General features: G+C 34.7%; 1 protein-coding gene across 2 annotated transcripts in view; it reads left to right on the top strand.

Annotated features, from left to right (window-relative positions):
• The window catches only part of BDH2 (3-hydroxybutyrate dehydrogenase 2), a 42,618-nt gene extending 24,829 nt beyond the window's left edge, over window positions 1–17,789 (top strand). For both annotated transcript variants that reach the window (XM_031941513.1, XM_031941514.1), the window contains exons 7-10: window positions 1,633–1,746; window positions 15,151–15,209; window positions 15,516–15,608; window positions 17,451–17,789. In XM_031941513.1, the coding sequence (XP_031797373.1) occupies window positions 1,633–1,746; window positions 15,151–15,209; window positions 15,516–15,608; window positions 17,451–17,504 (320 nt within the window). In that variant the 3' untranslated portion in view covers window positions 17,505–17,789. The remainder of the gene's footprint in view (window positions 1–1,632; window positions 1,747–15,150; window positions 15,210–15,515; window positions 15,609–17,450) is intronic.
• Window positions 17,790–22,210: the final 4,421 nt, after the last annotated feature.

Raw genomic sequence — 22,210 nt, forward strand, 5'->3', positions numbered from 1 at the left:
AAGTTCAAAGTCCATGCAATCCCGGACCTTGAACAGTAGTGAAAACTTTCCAGAACTTGAGCAATGCAGTGATTATAGCCAGAATTGGGAAATAGCCCACAAGTTCCATACTCCAACACTGCTCAGAGTATTCTATCCTATGCTTGGGAGAGGCCCAGAGAATAAAAGGTAGTGTGGTAAGGCTTACAACTGATTGCTCCATTCATGAAAAAAGGAATGGCACCCACTCGGCCCCTGAAGGCAAAACACAGAAACTCATAATCACATAAGCAGCTCAAAATGTTCACTACATTTATCCTGTCTGGGTGGGAATTTACAAATATCTCCTATTCTATCTCTCAGTGGATCAGTAACTCAAATTGGTTTTGTGACATCACTTCTCCCCAAGCCCTTCTCTACAATTAGCCTCATTGAATAACTGTTTTCTGCATTTGAGGTAACTAATGGTGTGGTAGATAGACCACTAAGCCTGGAGTCAGGAAGGATCTGAGTTTAAATCTGGCCTCAGATACCGACTTAGCTGTGTTATCCTGGGCAAGTCACTTTACATCTTTGTCTCAATTTTCTCAACTATAAAATGGTGATAATAATAGCATCTACCTTGAAGAGTTGTGAGGATCAAATAAGATAATATTTGTAAAAAATACTTAACAAAGTGCCTGGCACATAGTTGGCACTAAATAAATGCTTATTCCCTTCTTATTTCCCCTTCCCCTAGACTTCCAGGAAGTCTTGAGAGGTATTTCCATTGGAGGAACTTTTGAATTATCATTTGTCATTCTAGTTAGAACTGTATTCCCATTTTGCAGAGGAAGAATTTATATAACTTCCCTATAGTTGAACAACTAGTAAAATGATTGAGCTAAAATTTTCACCCAGGGCTCTTGAGTTTTAGAGTCTCCAGGTAAAGTATTTTCACTAATATCAGGAGTCCTGATCAGGAGTACTGATCTTTAACTCCTGCCCTTCCATTTATTGCATCATTCCTTCCATATTCATATCATCAGTCAGATCTATGATCTCATTCATGTAGTATTTTTTCCACCAATGGAGAACAAAGCCTTTCCAGGCCATTTTTCTCCCTAGTGACTCCTGTTCATGACTTCAAAAATCTGCCAAAAGGGCAAACCTACATGCTCTCCATTGGAGAATCTGCAGGCCGTGGATTGTCAACAATGGATTAATCTTTACTCCCACCACACAACTTGTCTTCTTTTATACTCATATACTGCTTTGACATCCTTTCCACCATTTTTTCTTGTCTCTAAAGTGTTGTAGCCTGTTTATGCCCATCACCTGTCTCTTCATTGTATCCCTCTGTCTTCCCATCCCAGACCTATCTTCTTTAGTTCTACTCTGACTAAAATTACAATGACCATATGAAATGACTAGGAGTGCTGGCTCTATTACACAGACATAATAATGGAGAACTATCAAAGGTGTTGAGTTTGTTTCTCTAATCCCATTCCCTTCTCACCCATTCATTGACCTCTAACTCTGTAAACAATTAAGTTGTAGAAGTAAAACAGGAAAGATACAAAAGATGGAGTAAAGATTTATGTTTCCTCTTTCTAATAAGTAGCATCATCATTTTGCTTTCTTGGCCTTCTGAATATTGTTCTTTGTCTTCAGGAGTTGTCAACAGATGTGTATACAGCACGTCCAAAGCAGCTGTGATTGGACTGACAAAATCCATAGCTGCTGATTTCATCCAGCAGGGTATCAGGTGCAACTGTGTATGTCCAGGTGAGTGATGAGTCAGAACACTGAGAATCTGAAGTCGAACTAGGCTACAACCTATAAAGAAATCTTTATGTCTTCATTTTAAGATATATTGTTTTCCAAATGATCAAAAAAGAAGATGAAAATGGTCCCCTTAAGAAATCAGATTATAAGACAGAGTAATCATTCAAATGGGGTACTTAATGAGGGAGTAATAAACTATAGATTCAGGAATATATGTGCAGTCATTTGAGAAAAATAACTTGAAAGCTATACAACACAAAGAATGTGCATGGGCAGAGAGTCCTGGACTGCAACAGTTTCAGCACAAAGGAATAGGAGACTGAAAACAAAAAAATGAGCAATCTTCCTTTGTCCTCAGGCCTTTAATTTATGCTCCAAGAGCCATAACAGTCTAGGCAATTTATCCATAGAAGAAAAATGCTTATTCCCTTCTCATTTCCCCTTCCCAGGACTTCCAGGAGCACTCTTGAGAGGTACTTCCAATGGAGAAACTTTTGAATTATTGTCATTCTAGTCAGAATTCTATTCCCATTTTGCAGATGAAGAATTTATATAACTTGCCCATAGTTGAACAACTAGTAAAATGATTTTTTAAATGGTTTTTAAGGTAAAAAGGAAATTAAATATCTGGAATAGAGTTTTAAATAGATATTTCCATGATCTCATTAATATGGGTATTCTCTTAACCCATCAATCCACCATGACTTCTCTCTCATATTTAATTTCTTCCTAACTATTCTTTCATCCCTTATTACCCTGAGTGTACAAATATGCTCAGAATCTCCCCAACCATTCAAAAATTTCACTTGATCCTACTTTATCCTATATTGACTTCTTTATTTCCCTCCATCTTTTTACTTTCTGATTCCCAGAGTTTTCTATTTTTGCTGCCTCCACTACTCAGCACCCATTTGCCATCCTGTTGCAATATGACTTTTCACCTGATATATATTACAGATCCTATGCTCTCACACGTTGTCAACAATCTTTTAATTAATAAATCTGATGGTCTTTTCTGTATGAATATACTTGACATTTTTTATACTGTTAACTATACTTTTTCTTTCTGGATATCTGTCCTCCTTTTGTATCTGTGACCTGTTCTCTTCTGGTTCACTTCAGGTCTGACTTCAGTTTCATTTGCTAGTCCATAATGATTATTGATTATCTTAGACTCTTCCCTCTCCTTCATTGTCCCCTTCCCTCTCCTTCATTGCCCCCTACTATATTCAGTCAGTTACCAAACCTTGTTGATTTTTTATGTCCACAATATGTCTCATCCATTATCTTCTCTCTACTCATTTGGCTGCCAGTCTCATTCAGGCTCTCATCACCTCTCACCTGAACTATTATCATAATCTCCTAATCAACCTCCCTGCCTCCATTCTCTCCATCTGCCAGTTTCTCCACACAGATGGAAAAATAATATTTCTAAGGAATAGATTTGACCCTGCCATTCTCCTGCTTTAAGGAACTTTTAGCCAATATAGTATCCTATTATTTAAAGAACTCTATAGCCCCAATTAAACTGGATTCCTAACCTTTCCCTGAACTTCATCTCCTACATCCCTCTTCCCCTCCTCTTGCCACATAATTTTCATACTAGAATATACTTCTTAAAATTTGCTTACAAGTCCCTGGGATTCAAAGTGTAGTGATTTGGAGGCTCTTATTAACTCATAACAACAAGCACTTATTATATGGCAAACATGGTTCTAAGAACTGGGAGTACAGAGGTAACTGTTTTAACTTCTATATTTCTCCTGTGCTTATGCATCATCTTGGTGGGACAGTAACCCCAGATACTTAAATTTTATATTAGTAAGCACAAACTTACTGGGGGGGGGGGGGCTCCATTATACAGGAAGGTCTTTAAGTATAATCTCAGCAGCAAACTGTTTGCTATTGGAGGACTACTGAAGTCAGGAATGGAGAAGTAAGTCACGGTTGCATACAACTCATGTTCTTTATAAAGTACTTTCACATCCATTTTCCCTTTGATCTCAACAATAGGTCTTATTTTTCAAGTTAGGAAATTGACAACCAAAGAGATTAAATGACTTCACATGGTTCATAGCCCTATTCCTAGCTGAGTATTCTCATATTCTCCCTAGTCTAGTGCTAGGTTATTTAATATGAACTTGAGTTTTTTCCCCTTTTAATATTATTCTAACTCAAATCTTATGCAATTTCTAAGCATAAGATAATTACATAACATCGCTGCTATTACCCTACCTAAGGATAGAGATGGGCCCTATGATTTCATTGATATAGAAATGAGAAAATTCACTATACCAATGCAGTTTATTCTTCTCTACAATTTATGGTATTAGAAGGTTTCTAGCAGATATCAAAGTCACACTCACACTAGTTGTCCTGGAGTGTGCTGGAACCAGGTTACAAGATTTTTCTTAAATTGTCATTGTCAATATTTACATTTTTAAAAACTAGCAAATGAGGCAAATCTGGTCTTGATTTGGTATTTTTTGATTGTCTAGACAATGAAGTGATGGAGAAAATGTAGATTAAACTGAAAAGTATTGGAGGGACACATTCTTCTTCCCCCCCCTCCAATAAAGTAAGCTGTTAACTATTTACCACTCTATCGCCAGTCAAGTCTTTATCCTTTTCTGTGACATGATCAGCTGTTTGACCATGGGGAAATAATTTAACCTCCTTAAGTCTCAGTTCCAAGGATATTTGCACTCCCTACATCACAAGGTTGCTGTGATATTTATAATCCTTAAAGTGTTTAATAAATGTTAGTTGTTTATTATTATTTCTGAAATGAGTGGCTACTTACAGTCCTGGATTTATTAGGAAACTAAAAACCCATCTCCTAACTCCAGGTCAAGTGCATTTTTCACTACAGGAGATTCCTGGATCTGAACTTTCCAACTATGAAAGTTAATCCCAGTGTTGTGTAGCTGGGACATTAGTTGTCAGTAATTAGTAATCAGGACAGTAGTAGTTGTCAGTAGATAGGATACATTCTAGAATTTATCATCTGTCTTGAATCAGGTCAGGAAGACTGACATCAAAATTTAAAGCACTATATAAATGCTAGCTTTCTTCATTATCATCAAAGAAATGTATCAGCAAAAAGAAGAGGCGATTGATTGTATTGCATGAGTGAGGAGTCCATGGATAGACCATGTAATCCACTGGTAGACTCTCAGTGGTAGACTCTGAGGACTCCCCAGCATGACTTGTACTTTTTTGTGATGTACATTCTTTTTTATTTTTTCATTTATTTATTTATTTTAATAGCCTTTTATTTACAGGTTATATGTATGGGTAACTTTACAGCATTGACAATTGCCAAACCTCTTGTTCCAATTTTTCCCCTCCTTCCCCCCACCCCCTCCCCCAGATGGCAGGATGACCAGTAGATGTTAAATATATTAAAATATAAATTAGATACACAATAAGTATACATGACCAAACTGTTATTTTGCTGTACACCAAAATACAAAAAGAATCAGACTCTGAAATATTGTACAATTAGCCTGTGAAGGAAATCAAAAATGCAGGTGAGCAAAAATATAGGGATTGGGAATTCAATGTAATGGTTTTTAGTCATCTCCCATAATTCTTTCACTGGGCATAGCTGGTTCAGTTCATTACTGCTCCATTGGAACTGATTTGGTTCATCTCATTGCTGAGGATGGCCAGGTCCATCAAAATTGATCATCATATAATATTGTTGTTGAAGTATATAATGATCTCTTGGCCCTGCTCGTTTCACTCAGCATCAGTTCGTGTAAGACTCTCCAGGCCTTTCTGAAATCGTGATGTACATTCTTTGTGATGAATTTTTGGGAGAACATGTACAGAAGTTGCATGAAGAGCTTGTTTATTACATCATGGAAGTGATAACCACACTGATGAGTTTGGTCTCGATCAATGTGTCTCAAATCAACAAATCATATTTTTTTTCACTCCTCTCCAGCTGACTGTTGCCAAAGTTCTGCCTTCACAGGGGTGAATTATAACTTCAATCTTATCAGAACAATGCTCATGCTATGAGTCAAGTCTTCTGATTTTATTTCAAATCTTTTTTTCCAGGTCTAATTATTTCTGTTGCTATGATCTGAAGTTGTATTTAATTTCTAATGACAATGGAATTGAATACAATTGTAGGAGTTGAACTGATAAAATATAGTTAAACCTCTAATATGAGTACCATTAGAGCCAAATTTGTCATAACTAAACAGATTATGGGATTTGCAAACTAGATTACCAGTGTTTAAGGATTTGGAACCCTAACCCTTGCATTAAAACTTTGTGTGTATGTATGTGTGTGTGCGTTATGTGTGCGGAGAGTATAATTTATTATAGTATAAATATATAATTATGATTATATCATATGTAATATAACATCTAGTAATTATACAATATCAATATATAATCATAATCACAATTACACATAATTATAACATGTAACTGTTTTGATATAATTGGTTTCCTTTGTAATTTTATGTATTTTATTTTATGCATTTAAACACATCATGCTAAGAAAGAGCCATAAGCTTCATCTGACTACCAAAGGGGTCCATGACATAGTAATTAATATTTATACACTATTTATCCCCACAATAACTACAAGTTGGTTGCTATTATTATTCCCATTTTATATATGAAGTAGATGAAGCTGAAAGGAGCTAAGCAATTTATACTAGGTTGGTCACACCACTAGGACATATCTGAAGATTTGAATTCAGGTGTATTGATAGTGAAATCATCCAGGTGTTCTTGTTGAACATTACAAATGGATAATAAATCAAGCCTAGAATTGAATAGGAGAAATTAAGCTGGAAAATCTCAAGGACATCTTTAACAGAGATATCAAACACATAAACTCCCAAATCAGCTGAACCAGATTAAAATATAATTAGGAAAGAGTTAAAATAAAAATTCAATAAAACATACACAACATACTCTAAAACTAAATATCTTGCTTGCAGAAATCCTTAAATGTGGTTAGTGGCCTTATTTCTATTTGATTTTAATACCTCTAATCTTAATGTGCCTTAAAAAGGCATATGTTTTTTTTTTTTTTAATATCAATATACTTTTAACAAGTTGCATAGTTGTAAGACTTGGAACTTTGTAGTCTCTGAAGAAGTAGAAACAAATATCACTGAGGAGGCTACAACAATACATTATAAACAGAGAATTGTAAAAGAGAAGAAGTTGGTGAATAAACATCTATTAAGTACCAGAGTAAAGCTGGTCATTATTAGCCAGGTGGCATAATGAATAAAATACTTGATACTCTTGTTAGTTGGGCTTGGCCTTTGGGCAAGTATTTAAGCACTTTCAGCATGTTGCCTTACTTATGAAATGGGCATAATAATATCTACATTTATTTCACAGGGTTGTTGTTAAAAACAAATAATATTTGCAGATTTTTAAAGCACTACATAATTCTAACTATCCTCATCATCATTATCAGCAAAAAGATGTATCAGCAAAAAGAAGAGGTGGTTGTTTTATACATGTGAGGAATAGTCCATGAGTAAACTATGTGCTTCACTGATAGACTCTCAATATCAAGATAAATTGAGGAATCCTCAGCATGTTGAGTTGTACTTTCATGCTCACCTTGTGATGAAGTTTTGGAAGGACATGAACAAGAGTTGCATGAATGGGTTTTTATTGAATCATGGAAGAAATACCCACATTGATGAATTTGTTGCATATTCCTTTGGCCATATTCTGTTCATTTAAGCAGGTGACCTAAGTTTCAGTTATTCTACCTTTTATTATTGAAAGTATTTAAAAATTTATTTTAAAAGATTTTTTTGAAAAATTATTTTTTAAAAGTAAAAATAAATCAAAGTCTCGTAGGTCAGGAAATGGAAGGGACCACAGAAACCATTTAATTGAGAAGTTCTTCACCTTTTTTATGTATGGATCTCTTTCTCAGTCTGGCAAAACCTATGGATATTTATCTATTACCTATTATCTCAGGATAATGTTTTAAAATAAAATTTTATTTAATAAATTAAACCAATTATATTGAAATAGTTATAAAAATATTTTTAAAAACATGTTTGTGTTAATTCCTATTGTAATTCAACCTTTTAATTTTGGGGATGATGAAACTGAGGTCTGGGAGAAGTGATATGCTTAAGGTTAAACAGGTAGTAAGCATCAAAAAAAGGATTTAGACCCAAGTCATCTGTGACTCCAGAACTGTTCTTTCCATGATGCCATACTGCTTCCCCTTTACATTTTTATTTGTATATTTATTTATTTTATTTACAAGTTAATAGAACTTGTATATTAGTCCATAGTCTGTAGAAAGTCTTCCCCAAGACCATCCCATAAGGAACTTCTCTACTTGTATAAGTCTTTGTGACATGCAATAATATTCTAGGTAGAGACCCAGTCTCAGGCCAAAAAGTGAGTTTACTGGCATTAATGCTGTGTTCTGTGTCATCACTTTCTGCCCCCCTTTGCTTCCCTCAAACAACTGTTTTCAGTTCCCACTGAGAGATGATCCTTAAATCATCTTTCCTGTTCTCCATGCTCTGCTTTGCCATCTCTGCAATTAGATTTTCTTCCACCAGATGGCAGCCAACTTTCTTTCCCTAGGAAACAACTCACTCACCTGGGACCTGGGACCAAGTCTTCAAAACTTTAAAATATAAAACTAAATGAGTTTTTGTGTTTTGTTTTGTTTTTCAGTTCTATGAGTCATTCAGTTTTCTTTTTTATTTTAACTGACTCAAACATCAGCTTCTTCCTGAGTATTTTAATTAGTGAAGTTTTGTGAGAAAAAAAGGCAAAGCCTCAAAAACAAAATTTTCCGCTTATTCTCCAGCACTAGCAGTCATGACAAATGCCTAAGTGTCCAGTTACCAGAAAGAGAGCAGAGCAAAATTGACAGAGACCTTTGTGATGTGGGAATGTTTTTCTTTCTGTCATTCCCAAGTAACTGCTACTATCAATGTGACATCTCTAGCCTCTCTTCTAGAGAGAAGGTGAAAGAGCATTGTTCCAAATTTTTCTTTTTTTTTTTTAATTTAATTTTCTTCTTAGTTACATATAAACCCCAAATTTCTTTCCAGAAGAGCTAGGATAATTTAGTTTCACCAATAGGGTATTATTGTAGTTGTTCTTCCTCAACTCCTTACTATTATTTCATTATCTGGGTATTATTCTGTAGTTTACACTTCTTTGTCCAACACATGGTGTAGCAGGGGTACTCAAACTTTTTAATTAGGGGACCAGTTCACTGTCCCGCAGGCTGTTGGAGGGCCCGACTATAGTAAAAACAAAAACTTTGTTTTGTGGGCCTTTAAATACTTCATAGCCCTGGGTGAGGGGGATAATCGTCCTCAGCTGCCGCATCTGGCCCGCAGGCCATAGTTTGAGGACCCCTGGTGTAGAGCTTTACAAAGTTATCCTCCCAGTCAACAGTTTTGAAACTAATTTGTCTTTTATGATGTTTGCTTCCTATGTATGAGCATCAGTTCTACAACTATGATAGCTACGTACAGTATATAGGAACAGTTTCATTCAACAGAGATTCAATAGTGTCACTTAAGAAATAAAATAAGCCAAGTTTCAGAGATACATCACTATAACATCATTTAACCAATGAGTCTAGATTATAAGAAGTTCATGAGGAAATTTTGAGGTCAAATTGTAGCTTATCAAAAAAGAAAGAAAATGAAAAATATTCTATGGATTCTTGCAGTGCTAGACTAGAAAATCTTGTTTTGATCCCAAAACTCTAATCAGGCTGACTCAAATTTTTAAAAAAAACAAATCCCCATATGCTCCTCATATGATTTTCATGGACCCTTCACTACTGAACCATTGTCATTGTCTTAAGAGAATGGATATTTTTGAGCTCCATCCCCAACAAGATCTCTACATCTCTCGTGCCATTTTTGCAGAGATGAAAGAGAGATGTGAGCTAGATAGATATTTAACACATTGTATGGCAGTAAGAGTCAAAGATTTGGACCTAGAGGATGATAGGATTGATTTAGAATTAGAACTCAATAGTCCCTGCATAGGGGAGGCAAGAACTGGTACCCAATATTTCCCATCATAATCCTGAAAGATTCAAGCTCTGAACCCTAGAAGAGATTGAGCATGACAATTTCCACAAGAAAACAGGTCCCAATCCCATAGCCATCTTCTGAAAGCAATAAGTCTTTCCCACAATCTCCAGTAGCATCCCCAAGTCTAAAAGTGGGTGAAGAATATTTACTTCTTTAGAACTGAGGTCACTACTGCTCTAGGAGCTGAATGAAGACTTGGAATTGAAATAAGCTCATAGTGTAAAAAGAATCTATGGGGAATTGTCTGTATCATAGCTAAGTGAATTTCAAGAGAGGAGATTCTATCCTCTGTCAAAGCAAAAGACTTTTGGTATAAAGTTAAGTTCCTGACTGACCTCCATAAATGCCTCTACCCCACAGACCCTCTCTTTCTAATTCCCCACATTCAATCTCTCCTTACCTTTGGATATTCCCAATATTCAGCTTTACGCCTTCCTACCACAAAACCTATTAAGGTGTTTTTTGCTAAGACATATATATATTAAGAGGGAGGAGAAACTGAATCTCTTTCCAGTCCTTTCTCCACTAGGCCAACTTCCTTCACTTTAGGATCACTCCCAAAGAGGGGGTAGTATGTAAGAATAAAAATGCCAGGAGCATTGGCTTAGAGCTGGAGGATGGTATCTCAGAGGTCCCCTTGGAACTGAGGCCCAAAGAGCGACTTGCCAAAGTCAAAAGAGAGTAAATGAGAAACAGAAACTCAGAATTCCAAAGGAAAGTGTACTCAGTGTGGCCACAGTGGATAGAATTAGGAAAACTCATATTTCTGAATTCAAATCTGTCCTAAAAAACTTAATGCATAAGTCACTTAACTCTATTTGCCTCAGTTTCCTTATCTGTAAAATGAGCTGGAGAACAAAATGGCAAGCCACTCCAGGATCTTGGGCAGCTAGGTGGTATAGAAGATAGAATGCTTGTTGATAAAGGGCAGGGACTGGAGTCAGGAAGACTTTTTTTCTGAGTTTAAGGAGAGGAGGAAGTTTGGAGGGGAAAAGAATGGAAGAAAATATATAGTAATCAAAACTGTGAAAAACAGTTTTATATCATTTCTCTGATAAAGACCTCATTTCTCAGCAATATAAAGAACTAAGTCAAATTTGTAAAAATAACAGCAATTCCTCAATTAATAAATTGTCAGAGAATATGAATACAGTTTTCAGATAGAGAAATCAAAGCTATCTATAATCACATAAGAAAATGCTATTAATTAGAGAAATGCAAATTAAAACAACTCTGAGCTACCACCCCATACCTCTTAGATTGATTAATAAAACTGTAAAGACAAATAACAAATGTTGAAGGGGATATGGAAAAATTGAGACATTTATACATTGGTGAATTATGAACTGACATTCTGGAGAGCAATTTAAAACCAGCCCCAAAGCACTATAAAACCATGCATACTCTTTGACCCAGCAATACTAATACTAGATCTGTATCCCAAAGAGAATTTCTAAAAAGGAAAAGGACATATATATATATATACAAAAGATATTTATAACAACTCTTTCAGTAGTGGCAAAGATTTGGAAATTGAAGGGATGTCTATCAATTGGGGGCCAGCTGAACAAGTTGTATATGACTGTGATAGAACACCATTGTGCTAGAAGAAATGATGAGCAGATACTTTCAGAAAACCTAGAAAGATTTACACGAACTGATGCAAAGTGAAATGAAGTAGGAGAACATCATATACAATATTGTACAATGATCAACTGTGAATTACTTGGCTATTCTCAATAATACAGTGATTTAACACAATTCTGAAGGACTTATGATGAAAAATGCTATCCATCTCCAATGAAAGAACTAAGAGAATGAATGCAAATTGAAACATACTTTTTACTTTATTTTTCTGTGGGAAAGGGGTCTGTATGTTTTTATTTCACAACATGGCTAACATGCAAATTTAACACATATGATTGCATATGTATAACCTATATCAAATTGCTTGCTTTCTCAATGGAAAAGGGGGAGAGAAGAGACAAGGAGACAGAATTTATAAATCAAAAATTTTTAATGAACATTAAAAATTGTGGAGGAAATTTTAATTTTAAAGAGAAAATAAGAACTTTGAAAATAGCGAAAAGATATAAAAAGGTACATGAATTTATGTGAGATAATGAAAAAGAAAGTCTGTGAAAGTGGGGAAAGAGAAGTAATAGTTCATCTCACTTTATATTAGTGAATATATTCCTGAGAATCTGAGATTAGAGATGGAGTTTTTAACCATGTTACTTATAACTCCTAAAAATCTTTTTTTTGTTATTAAAAACATTTTATTATAAGGCAGTTAAAAGGAAGATACATATACAGAGAATACATGGATATAAATTGAACATGCTGGGAGGAATATGTAAAAAAAATTTAAGTGGCAAGAAAGAAATACACAGGGAGAAGAAAAAAGGAAGAGATGGAACGAAATGAATTATTTGACATAAAAGAGGTATGAAAAAGTTTTTGCAATGCAGGAGAAGATTGGGGGAGTGGGATGGCAGGCAAGACTTGAACTTTACTCTTCAAAATTGGCTCAAAGAGAGAATAATATGTATTTAGCTGAGTATAGAAATATATCTTACCATATAGAAAAATAGGATAGATGGGTTATTTTTACCTTCTGAATCCAATTCTTCCTGTGCAACAAGAGAATTGTTTGGTTCTGCACACATATATTGTATCCAATATCTACTGTAACCTATTTAACATATATAGGACTGCTTGCCATCTAGGGGAGCAGGTGGAGGGAGGGAGGGGAAAAGTTGGAACAGAAGTGAGTGCAAGGGATAATGTAAAAAATTACGCAGGCATGGGTTCTGTCAATAAAAAGCTATAATTATTAAAATAAATAAATAAAATTGAATGTTCTAAAAAAAAAGAAAAGAAAAGAAAAATAGGATAGAAAGGGGAATAAGAAAAGGAGAGGGGAAATGCTTGATAGAAGGGAAGGTAGATTGGGGGAAGGTGATAATCAGTTTTTAGGAATTACAAGTATTTTACCATGTAGAATTATAAATGGTTTAACTTTACTGAGTCCCTTGTGATTTCACTTTCCTATTTATCTTTTTATTTTTTCTCTTGAGTCTTGTGTTTGAAAATCAGATTTTCCACCAGCCCTGGTCAGGAGGACCTGAGTTCAAATCTGGACACTAAACACATCCTAGCTGTATGACCCTGAGCAAGTCACTTAACTCCAGTTGCTTCAGTTAAAAAAAAAATCGAATTTTCTATTCAGCTCTAGTCTTTTCATCAGGAATTGCTGAAAGTCCTCTATTTCATTAAATATCTATTCTTTCCTTTTTTTTTTTTTTTTTTTTTTTGCTGGGTAGGTGATTCTTGAAATGTAAACCTACCTCTTTTGCCCTTCAGAATATCGTATTCTAAGCCTTCTATTCCTTTAATGTAGAAACTGCTAAATCTTGTGTTATCCTGACTTTTGCTATGATATTTGAATTGTTTCTTTCTGGCTCCTAATAATATCTTCTTCTTGACCTGGGAGCTCTGGAATTTGACTATAATATTTCTATCAATTTTCATTTTAGGTTCTCTTTCAGGTGGTGATCAGTGAATTTTTTCAATCTCTATTTTACCCTGTGGTTCTAGAATATCAGAAAAGTTTTTTCCTTGATAATTTCTTGAAAGATGATGTTTAGAACTTTTTTTTTGTCATGGCTTTCAGGTAGTCCAATAATTTCCAGATTATCTCTCCTGAATCTATTTTCTATGTCAGTTGTCTTTACAATGAGATTTCACATTGTCTTCTATTTTTTCATTCTTTTGATTTTGCCTTATTATTTCATGATGTCTAATAATATCATTAGCTTACACCTACCCAATTCTAATTTGGGGGAATTATTTTTTCAATGAGTTTTCTTAATCTCATTTTCCATTTGGGTAATTCTACTTTTCAAGGCATTCTTCTTTTCCTTGGATTCATGATTTCTTGCACTTTTCATTGCTCTTCTCAATTTTCTATCTCTCTTACATAGTTTTAAAAGTCTTTTTTGAATTCTTTCATTTCCTGAGTCCAATTCATATTTTATTTTGAGTTTTAGGTATAACAGTTTTTTTCTGAGTTTGTGTTTTGATCTTCCCTGTTACCATAACTTTTATAGTCAGGAATTTTTTCTGCTGTTTGCTCTTTTTTCCAGTCTATTTCTTGACTTTTAATTCTATGGTACAATGGGACTTTTGCTTCCAGAATGAAGGGGTACTGTCCCAAACTTCAGGATTTTTGTACATCTGTTTTCAAAAATAATTCTGGGGACCTGTAATTTTCTGTTTTTCCAAAGTAGTTTGGTATGATCTAGGGAGCTATGACTAGGCTCCCAGCTCCCCTGCAGATGCAAGCTCTGGTATGCTAGTGATCCTTTTTGCCATAGAACTGAGATCCAGGACTGTGACCCAAATTTATGAGCAATGTAAGAGTTCTGCTCTGAGTTCCAAGCAAAAGGACTCTGTAATCTTCTTCTGACCAGTTATCTGACATTCTTAGCATCTGTGGGCTGAGAGATCCATAAATGGCCATTGTAGCCACTGATTCTGTTGCTACCAAAGTCTACTGCTGGTTTGCTGAGGCTCAACCTGAGCTGGATTGAGCTTCATTCTTACCCAAGTACAAGAGAGCTTTCCTATAATCTTTTAAGTAATCTTGGCCTGGAGAACTATTTCACTCTATCCTTTTGTTGGTTCTGCCATTCCAGAATTTGTTTTAAAGTATTACTTTAACTCAGATGAGTCCCTGTTTTTTTTCTCTCTTTGAAATCTTGGCTCCACCACCACCCCTTCAAGTTTTTATTTTCAAATAAATAATTAATAGTTTTTTTTTTTTTAAGACTAGATAAATAAATAAAGACCTCTAAACACTTTGGAAAGAAAGAGGAATTATAAGACCTTAAGGCCTTAAATAGGGAGCACAAAGGAAAGTTCAGAATGTCAAATGAGTCCATGAAACAAATGATTAGAAGTTGCTCTGTGAACAGAGAATACATCTATCTGATTATAACACAGTTTTTGTATTTTATGCCAATGATCCTTCCAAGAAGGCCATAGGATCATGTACCTTCCTGATCATCTACTTTGATCCATTATTTCCGAGTTAAGAAAATCAAAGTCCAGTCTTTCTTCCTCTGCACCTATGAAAATTGCCTCTTTAGTGTTTCAGTGTTTTTGGAAAAGAATCATATGGCAAGAATGTTTAAAAAAAAATAAGTCTCCAAACCCAAATATGCTGGGGAGAAAAGAAAGATATAACAATTTATCATCACTAAAGGAAAAGGACATTTTTAAATGGATAACAGCTGAATCTTTCACCTTCTTTTAGGAACTGTTGATACTCCTTCTCTGCATGACAGAATCCAGGCTAGACCAAACCCCAAAAAGGTAATTGTGCTTTTCTTAATAATTTTCATTTTATACATCTTGGCAAAAATCTAGTCCTTTCCTGAATCTCTGCTGTCCTTGTTAGCAGTGATTGAATAATTCAGTTTAATGGCCTGGATTAAAAAAAATCTAGTGGAGCCAAAGGATAAGGATTTTTTTTTCCCCTATATTGTGCATCATTAATCACTTTCATGAACACATGTATAGGTTCCTTCTACTATGTTTATCTTTGATATGATATAAAGTTCTGTGTTCATATTTTGGTTTGTGTTGTTGATCATTTCTGCAAATGATCTATGTCTATAGGCAATGGATGATTTTTTGAAAAGACAGAAGATGGGAAGAATGGCAACTGCAGAAGAAGTGGCCTTGTTGTGTGTATACTTGGCCTCTGATGAAGTGAGTGCTTCCTCCTCTTGGGGAGTATATCCCATATCTCTGAGAGTCCCTCAACTGTCTACCAAAAATGATATTTTTAGTGATCTTACAAACTCCATGGTTTGTATCCAAACAAACATAATTTGTTCAAGGAAAAGCCCTTCTTCACTTTTCACAAAGTGAAATCAAGAGTAGTAAACAATAAAATAATCAAGTCTAAACTCACTCATTTTGCAGATGAGCTTTGAGACTGATTCTCATTAATTCAGAATTTATGATGATTGGATTATAAATGGAATGTTTTGCCATCTCTTAGCAAACTCTTTGAGCACAAATTAATAATGAAAGTAATTTAAATACAAATTTAAGAGATCAACCTTTTATGATCAAGGGCCTTAAAATCATGCTTCTCTAATAACGAAAGCAGTTTTAGCTCATTGCACTTAATTTTTCACAAAGTGAAATTAAGGGTTCAAAAACAATCAAATGGTTTTCACAGAGAATCCTAGATGTAGTGTTAGGAAAGACCTTAGAAACCATCAAGTCCAACCCATCTTCAGATGGAGATAACTAATGAGATAATGCTTTATGAGCTTAGAATAATCAGATTTTATGATAATCAGGACATGAATGGAATGTTTTGAAGAGGACAGATATATTAAATGACTTACTTTGTAAACCTTAAAATGCTACATAAATGCTAGCTATTACTTTTTCTTTTTAAAAAATTTATTTTATTAAAAAATATGATAAAAAAAAATAAAGGAAAACAGAAAAAGAAAAAAACAAAATAGAACATTGTCACATGAGCAGCAGAACATCAGGGAGGATTCAAAATATAAAACAATAAATTACCAGTTCAATAAAAGATATATAATAGTAAAAGAAATTATATTCATTTAATTTTTCTTTACTTCCTTGTTAGCTATTATTATAATGCAAGGCATTCTAATGCAAGGGAAAATATCTGAGTTCATGATGCCATTGAGACTTGAAAAGGTGGTACCTGTGACAGTTCTGGAAAGTTCATCTTCAAGAGATGCACAATAGATAAGAGGAGGAAAGTAACAGATTAATTTTATATCTAGAATATATGTACATACATATACCCACTTGTAAATGTACATATGCATATATGTATTTTAAGCACATAAAATAACTTATTCCAGGCTCATAAAGCATTATCTCATTAGCATCTTCATCGGGAGATGGGTTGGACTTGAGCGTTTCTAAGTCTAAACCCTCTTCCATATCACACATACATAGGTTCAAAAGTTTGCTATCAAGATAACTGTATTAAAAAAAAAATATATATATATATATATATATTGGATTTAACATATATTTTAACATATTTAACATGTATTGGACTACCTGCCATCTAGGGGAAAGGGTGGGGGAAAGAAGAGGAAATTTGGAACAGAAGGTTTTGCAAGGGTCAATGTTGAAAAAATTACCCATGCATATGTTTTGTGAATAAAAGGCTATAATAAAATAAATAAATAAAATTACCAAAAGAAAAAAGTTTGCTGTCAGCTCTGAAGTAGCTTGGGTTGTACAACGAAAAGAAAACATTTTACTTTTTAAGGAAAGTTGTAGTGACTTCAAGTAAAAAAATTGCAAAGACAAGACTCACCTATACATGAGACCTTAGCAACATGGGATTGACTCAGAAAGCCACTTACTGAGTTATGAACATTAATTCTTGGGTTTGAATTGCTAAGAGTGTTTTGAATAATTTGGGGTGGGGATGAGGGTGAATGTGACAGAATAGAGGGAGAGAGAGAAAGAAAGGAAGCAAAAGAGAAAAACCTGTTAACATATCTCTTTAATCCTTCTTTTCTCCTATATTTATCATTGCAGTCTGCCTACATGACTGGTAATCATGTTATCATTGATGGAGGCTGGAGTTTGTGATTTCTATAATGTTGGAAAAGAAGCCCTTTCCTACATAAATGCTTGGATGTAAGCTTGGATGTGAATTGTAAACCCCTAACAAATTTATATATCACTTTATAAAAGTCACTGGTCTAAATTTCATTGCTAAATGATAATGTTGAATTTAATTGTTTTTCATATGAACATAATCAAAGTGATGATTCAATTAGGTATTTAATCTATTGCACAATTCTGAAATGTTCTTGATCTTCTGTCTTGATTTATACTCAGAATAAAATTACATTGTGCTCTGTTGTTTTTTAAGCTATTTGTCATTTTTTTTTTAAATTTTAATTAAAAGCAGCCCCAAACCGACTTAAAATATTCATTGTTCTACATGATTTTTGCCCCTGAAACTGGAATGTAGGACAAAGATATCTCCCCCCCCCCCCCCCAGTCCCTCAGAGTGCCTCCCAAAGGCTTTTTGAAGCTTCATAATTTGCATGGCCCTAAACACTAGATGTTATGGTATGATTAGAGTTTAAAAAAGGAATTTACTAGCTCTAAATTAATAAGGAAGGAGGGATGAGTTAGTGCTTGTTAATCATCTAAAGACTTTATTTACATTAATTACTTTGGGAATTACTTTGGGAGACCCTCATGGGGCTTTCCCTGAGCTTTGGGTTTGCCTATTTCCTCATGATAGCCATAAAAACCAGACCTCCATCTTCCAGATATGAACCAGCTTCTCCTACTCATGCAGAATATAGGGAGAACTTTTAACTTATCAAATTGTTGGATCTGTGGTGGATCCTGACAATTGAGCCAATGCCCATGGGTACCTATCCCCTTAATCCCAGCCTGGATCCTTAGTAACTGATCCTAAATTCATAATGGGACTGATTTCTGGAATCTAGAAGAGAAACATCAGTGGCCATTGATAGGATTTGTCAAACAGGTCAAAGTTTGAAGCTGGGAAATAGTATGTGAGTGGACTTAATTCTGGACAAGGTAAAATACTTTTTCTTTCCTTATCTTGTAGTGGACACTGCAGTCATCAAGTGGGCACTGCAGGCATTGTTTGGAGCTCTTGGGAGCTCTGGCACAATTCCTTAGGAATTGCTGCGGATTGACAAAAGGCTTTCTTTTTGTCTGCTCTATCTCTAGGAGATACGAGGGAGGCTGCAAGGATTTGGAAAACTAAGTTTTTACCTGTCTAGACATTGATGGGGTTGGTACAATGTCACCCCAGGGATACCTGGGAAACATGGAACTCTATTTCCCACATTTTGGAGAACCTCTAACCTAATGGGTCAATGGCCAGTTGCCAATTGTAGTTGGAGGGAGGAGCAGGGTTTCTGGAAATGTCAGTATGTCACCTTTGTAGAGGAAGATTCCCTAGGGAAGAGAGACCAGCAATATTACCCTTTTACAAGGAATAGTTCAGACATATTTCTGAGGGAACAACCTGCTCTAACGGGTCATTATTAGATCTGTGGATTAACTGCTGATACTCACCTACTTCTTAATTGGACAGGGATTTGCTATATTGGACTAATAAGGCCAAAATTTTTCTTTCTTCCTGAATAGGCAAACCAATATTTAGGGATTCAGTTGTACAATGATTTGGGATGAGAGAAATGGGGTTTAGATACCTCTATTACTCAGACTGGAGATGCAAATGGTTGGGGTGATGCCTGGCCTCGGGAGAGAACAGTTAGAGTATGGGCCATCCACTTGGGCTCAAGATGGAAGTTGGGGATATAGAACCCCAGTATATATGTTGAACAGAATAATTAAGCTTCATGCAATTGTAGAGATTATGACCAAGGCCATAATCTTTTGGCTGACCAAGCTCCTCAAACCAGAGAGGCTGTTTTACAACATAGATTTGTGCTGGATTATTTGTTGGCTGAGTAAGGGGGAGTTTGTGCAAAAATAAATTAGTATATTTGTTGTATCTAGTAAAAGAAGTCATTAAGAACATTAGGAAAATTGCTCATGTTTCTGTACAGATCTGGACCTCACCGTCCTGGTTTGGGGGAAGCTGATGGAAGCAGCTTCTTTGGTTTGGCCTTATAGCTCTCAGTAGTGTTATATTACCCCCTATCTGCACACCTTGTTTGATCGGATTGATAACCAGAATAGTCCAAACCTCATTATTTAGAATGATTAGGTTGGAAGAGAAAGCTGAAGAGTCTGTTAGATTGATGGTTTTAAAAGGACAAGGATATGAGCCAGTGGCCCAAGGAGACCGACAGGAACCAGAAGGGGATGAGGAATTCTATAAGGAATGTGAAGTTAGGCTACCAGAATTTGAAGAGATCTCAGTGTACAAATAAGAGGGGGGACTGAACGAGATAAGGTGAGATCTTTCAAGACAGTTGTGAAAATCGAGTAAGGCTTCATTTATTTCAAAGTTTGAGTAGGCCTGAAGGACTTTAAGCATTAAGTCAAGGGCATACTTAAGTCCCCTCCCTACTATCCTCCTGAGGGCATACTTAAGTTCCTTTCTTGTTATCCTTCCTATTTCAGTCAAATATGGACAACTATGTACTTATTGGTCAAGTTCAATTTCTTGGGTAGTTCCCACGTTTAGAATGTAAGATCCTCAGCCAATAAGGATGAGGGTCAGTGGTGGGAGGGAGTATTTGTGTTAGGGATAAAAAGTGTTGACCCTGCCCCCTACGGTGCCTCCTCCCTTTGATTGTCTGCTCGATGGGTGGGACGCCGATGGAGATCACTTATAATAAACTTTGCTTTGCTTCTAGATATCTCTCCAACTTTTTTTTTTATTAAGTGCTGTCTGAACCACACAAGGAGAAAAATAATTTGAAATTAAAATTAAATTAAATTAAATTAATTAAATTAAAATTAAAAGTTCCTTCTCTCCTCTTCATTTAAAAAAATTTAGAATTGTATAATTTAACATGAATACAAGAGAGGTGTTGAGAAAATGGTCATTAAGGTCCATGAAAGAAACATCATAACTGTCAAAGATCAGGAGAAGTTTCATTAAGAGAGGTCGGTCATACATAAAATGTGACAGATAAAGAATCCCATCTTTTTTCTTCCTTGTAAAATATAGATAATGCCATTCCATGTATTAATTCCCAAAATTGTTTAGGGGTGAGATGAGCTAATGCATGTGAAGTATATCACATTTAAAACTCTTTGCACACATTAAAGTTCCATAGAAATGCTAGCAGCTTAATTATTAATCCTTTTTTTAAAGAAATATAGTTTATTTTTTGTTTATTTGAAAGCCTGGAAAATAATGTCTTTTTACTTTCAATTAAAATTTGCTTATAATTGAGAGTTAACAAGAAAAAGGTGGGGTGGCACTTTGGACCCAATTGTAAATTCCTTTTCCTACCTTTGCTGAGGTTTTATTAGTTTCAACAGAACCACCTCTTCATTTACAAACCAGAATAACCAATGTTTGAACATGATACTGCCTAACTCTTTCAGATAAGGTAATGGCCATATAGGGAACTACTTAATCATTTATAGAATTAACCTTAAAGGGATTGTGAAGATTGTTTAATAAAAAAAAAAAAATTATATATGTGTGTGTATATATATATACACATATATATAATTTTTTTTTAATTAAACAAATTTTTTTAATTGTGTATATATATATATTATATTATAAATATATATATATATATATATTAACCTTAAAGGGATTGTGGAGATTATATATGTGTGTATACACACATGTGTGTATACACACACATATATAATTTTTTTTAATTAAACAAATTTTTTTTAATTAAACAATGTGTGTATACACACATATATAATTTTTTTTTAATTAAACAATCTCCACAATCCCTTTAAGGTTAATATATATATATTTATAACATAACACACATATATATATATATATATATATATATATATACACACACACATATGTACAATATGTATATTTAAGCCTATCTTTATTTTGGGAAGGTGCCTTTCTTGATGGGGGAATTAACCTGGATTTTACAGGAAGAAGTAAAGAATCTTTCTTTTCTGGAGATTAAACTAAACTAAAAAAAGGCTGCTTATTATACCTGCTTTGAAATATGACAATGTTTAGAGAGTGATTCCTGTAGCAATATGGAGAAAGTGGACTCCATATATGTGTGGTGAGAATCAATAATTTGATTTCTCAATGAGGTTGATTCACAATTTATACTGAAAATAACTCACTTTTTTTTAAGGTTTACAAAGCATTTTCCTCATGTCGAACCTTTTTACAATGAGGAAACTGAGTCTTCTCACATTATGATTTGCCACTAATACAGCTAATGGTTTATCTGTGTGATGGTCATTTGGTGATCCCTGTGGCCTACAGCCTTAATATCTTACTTGAAAGTTATCTTATGATATCCTTCTTAGCTAAGGTCTTTACCAGGGCCACTAGCCTTTCTCCTCCCTGGGTTTCTTTATGCTATCAGTATTGATTTAAAAAATTCTGGCAGCTTGCTCTAAATGAGATCTTTACCTTAAGAACTTATCACATATCTTAAAAGGGATTCAGTGCTGGGAAGGTTACTGATATGGCTTGCAAATATTCAGGGAAGGGAACCCAGAGAAAAGAACAGAGATTGAAGCTTCCGTGAGTAGTAGTATCCAACATCTGAGATCCCTGACATCTGTTCATCTGCTTTGGATTAGTACTCAAATTCTTGGAATCAGATCCATCTAGATTGTCATCATTCATAATACTTAAGCATGACTTTACATCC

Source organism: Sarcophilus harrisii, chromosome 6 (assembly GCF_902635505.1).
Source record: "Sarcophilus harrisii chromosome 6, mSarHar1.11, whole genome shotgun sequence".
Lineage (NCBI taxonomy): Eukaryota > Metazoa > Chordata > Mammalia > Dasyuromorphia > Dasyuridae > Sarcophilus > Sarcophilus harrisii.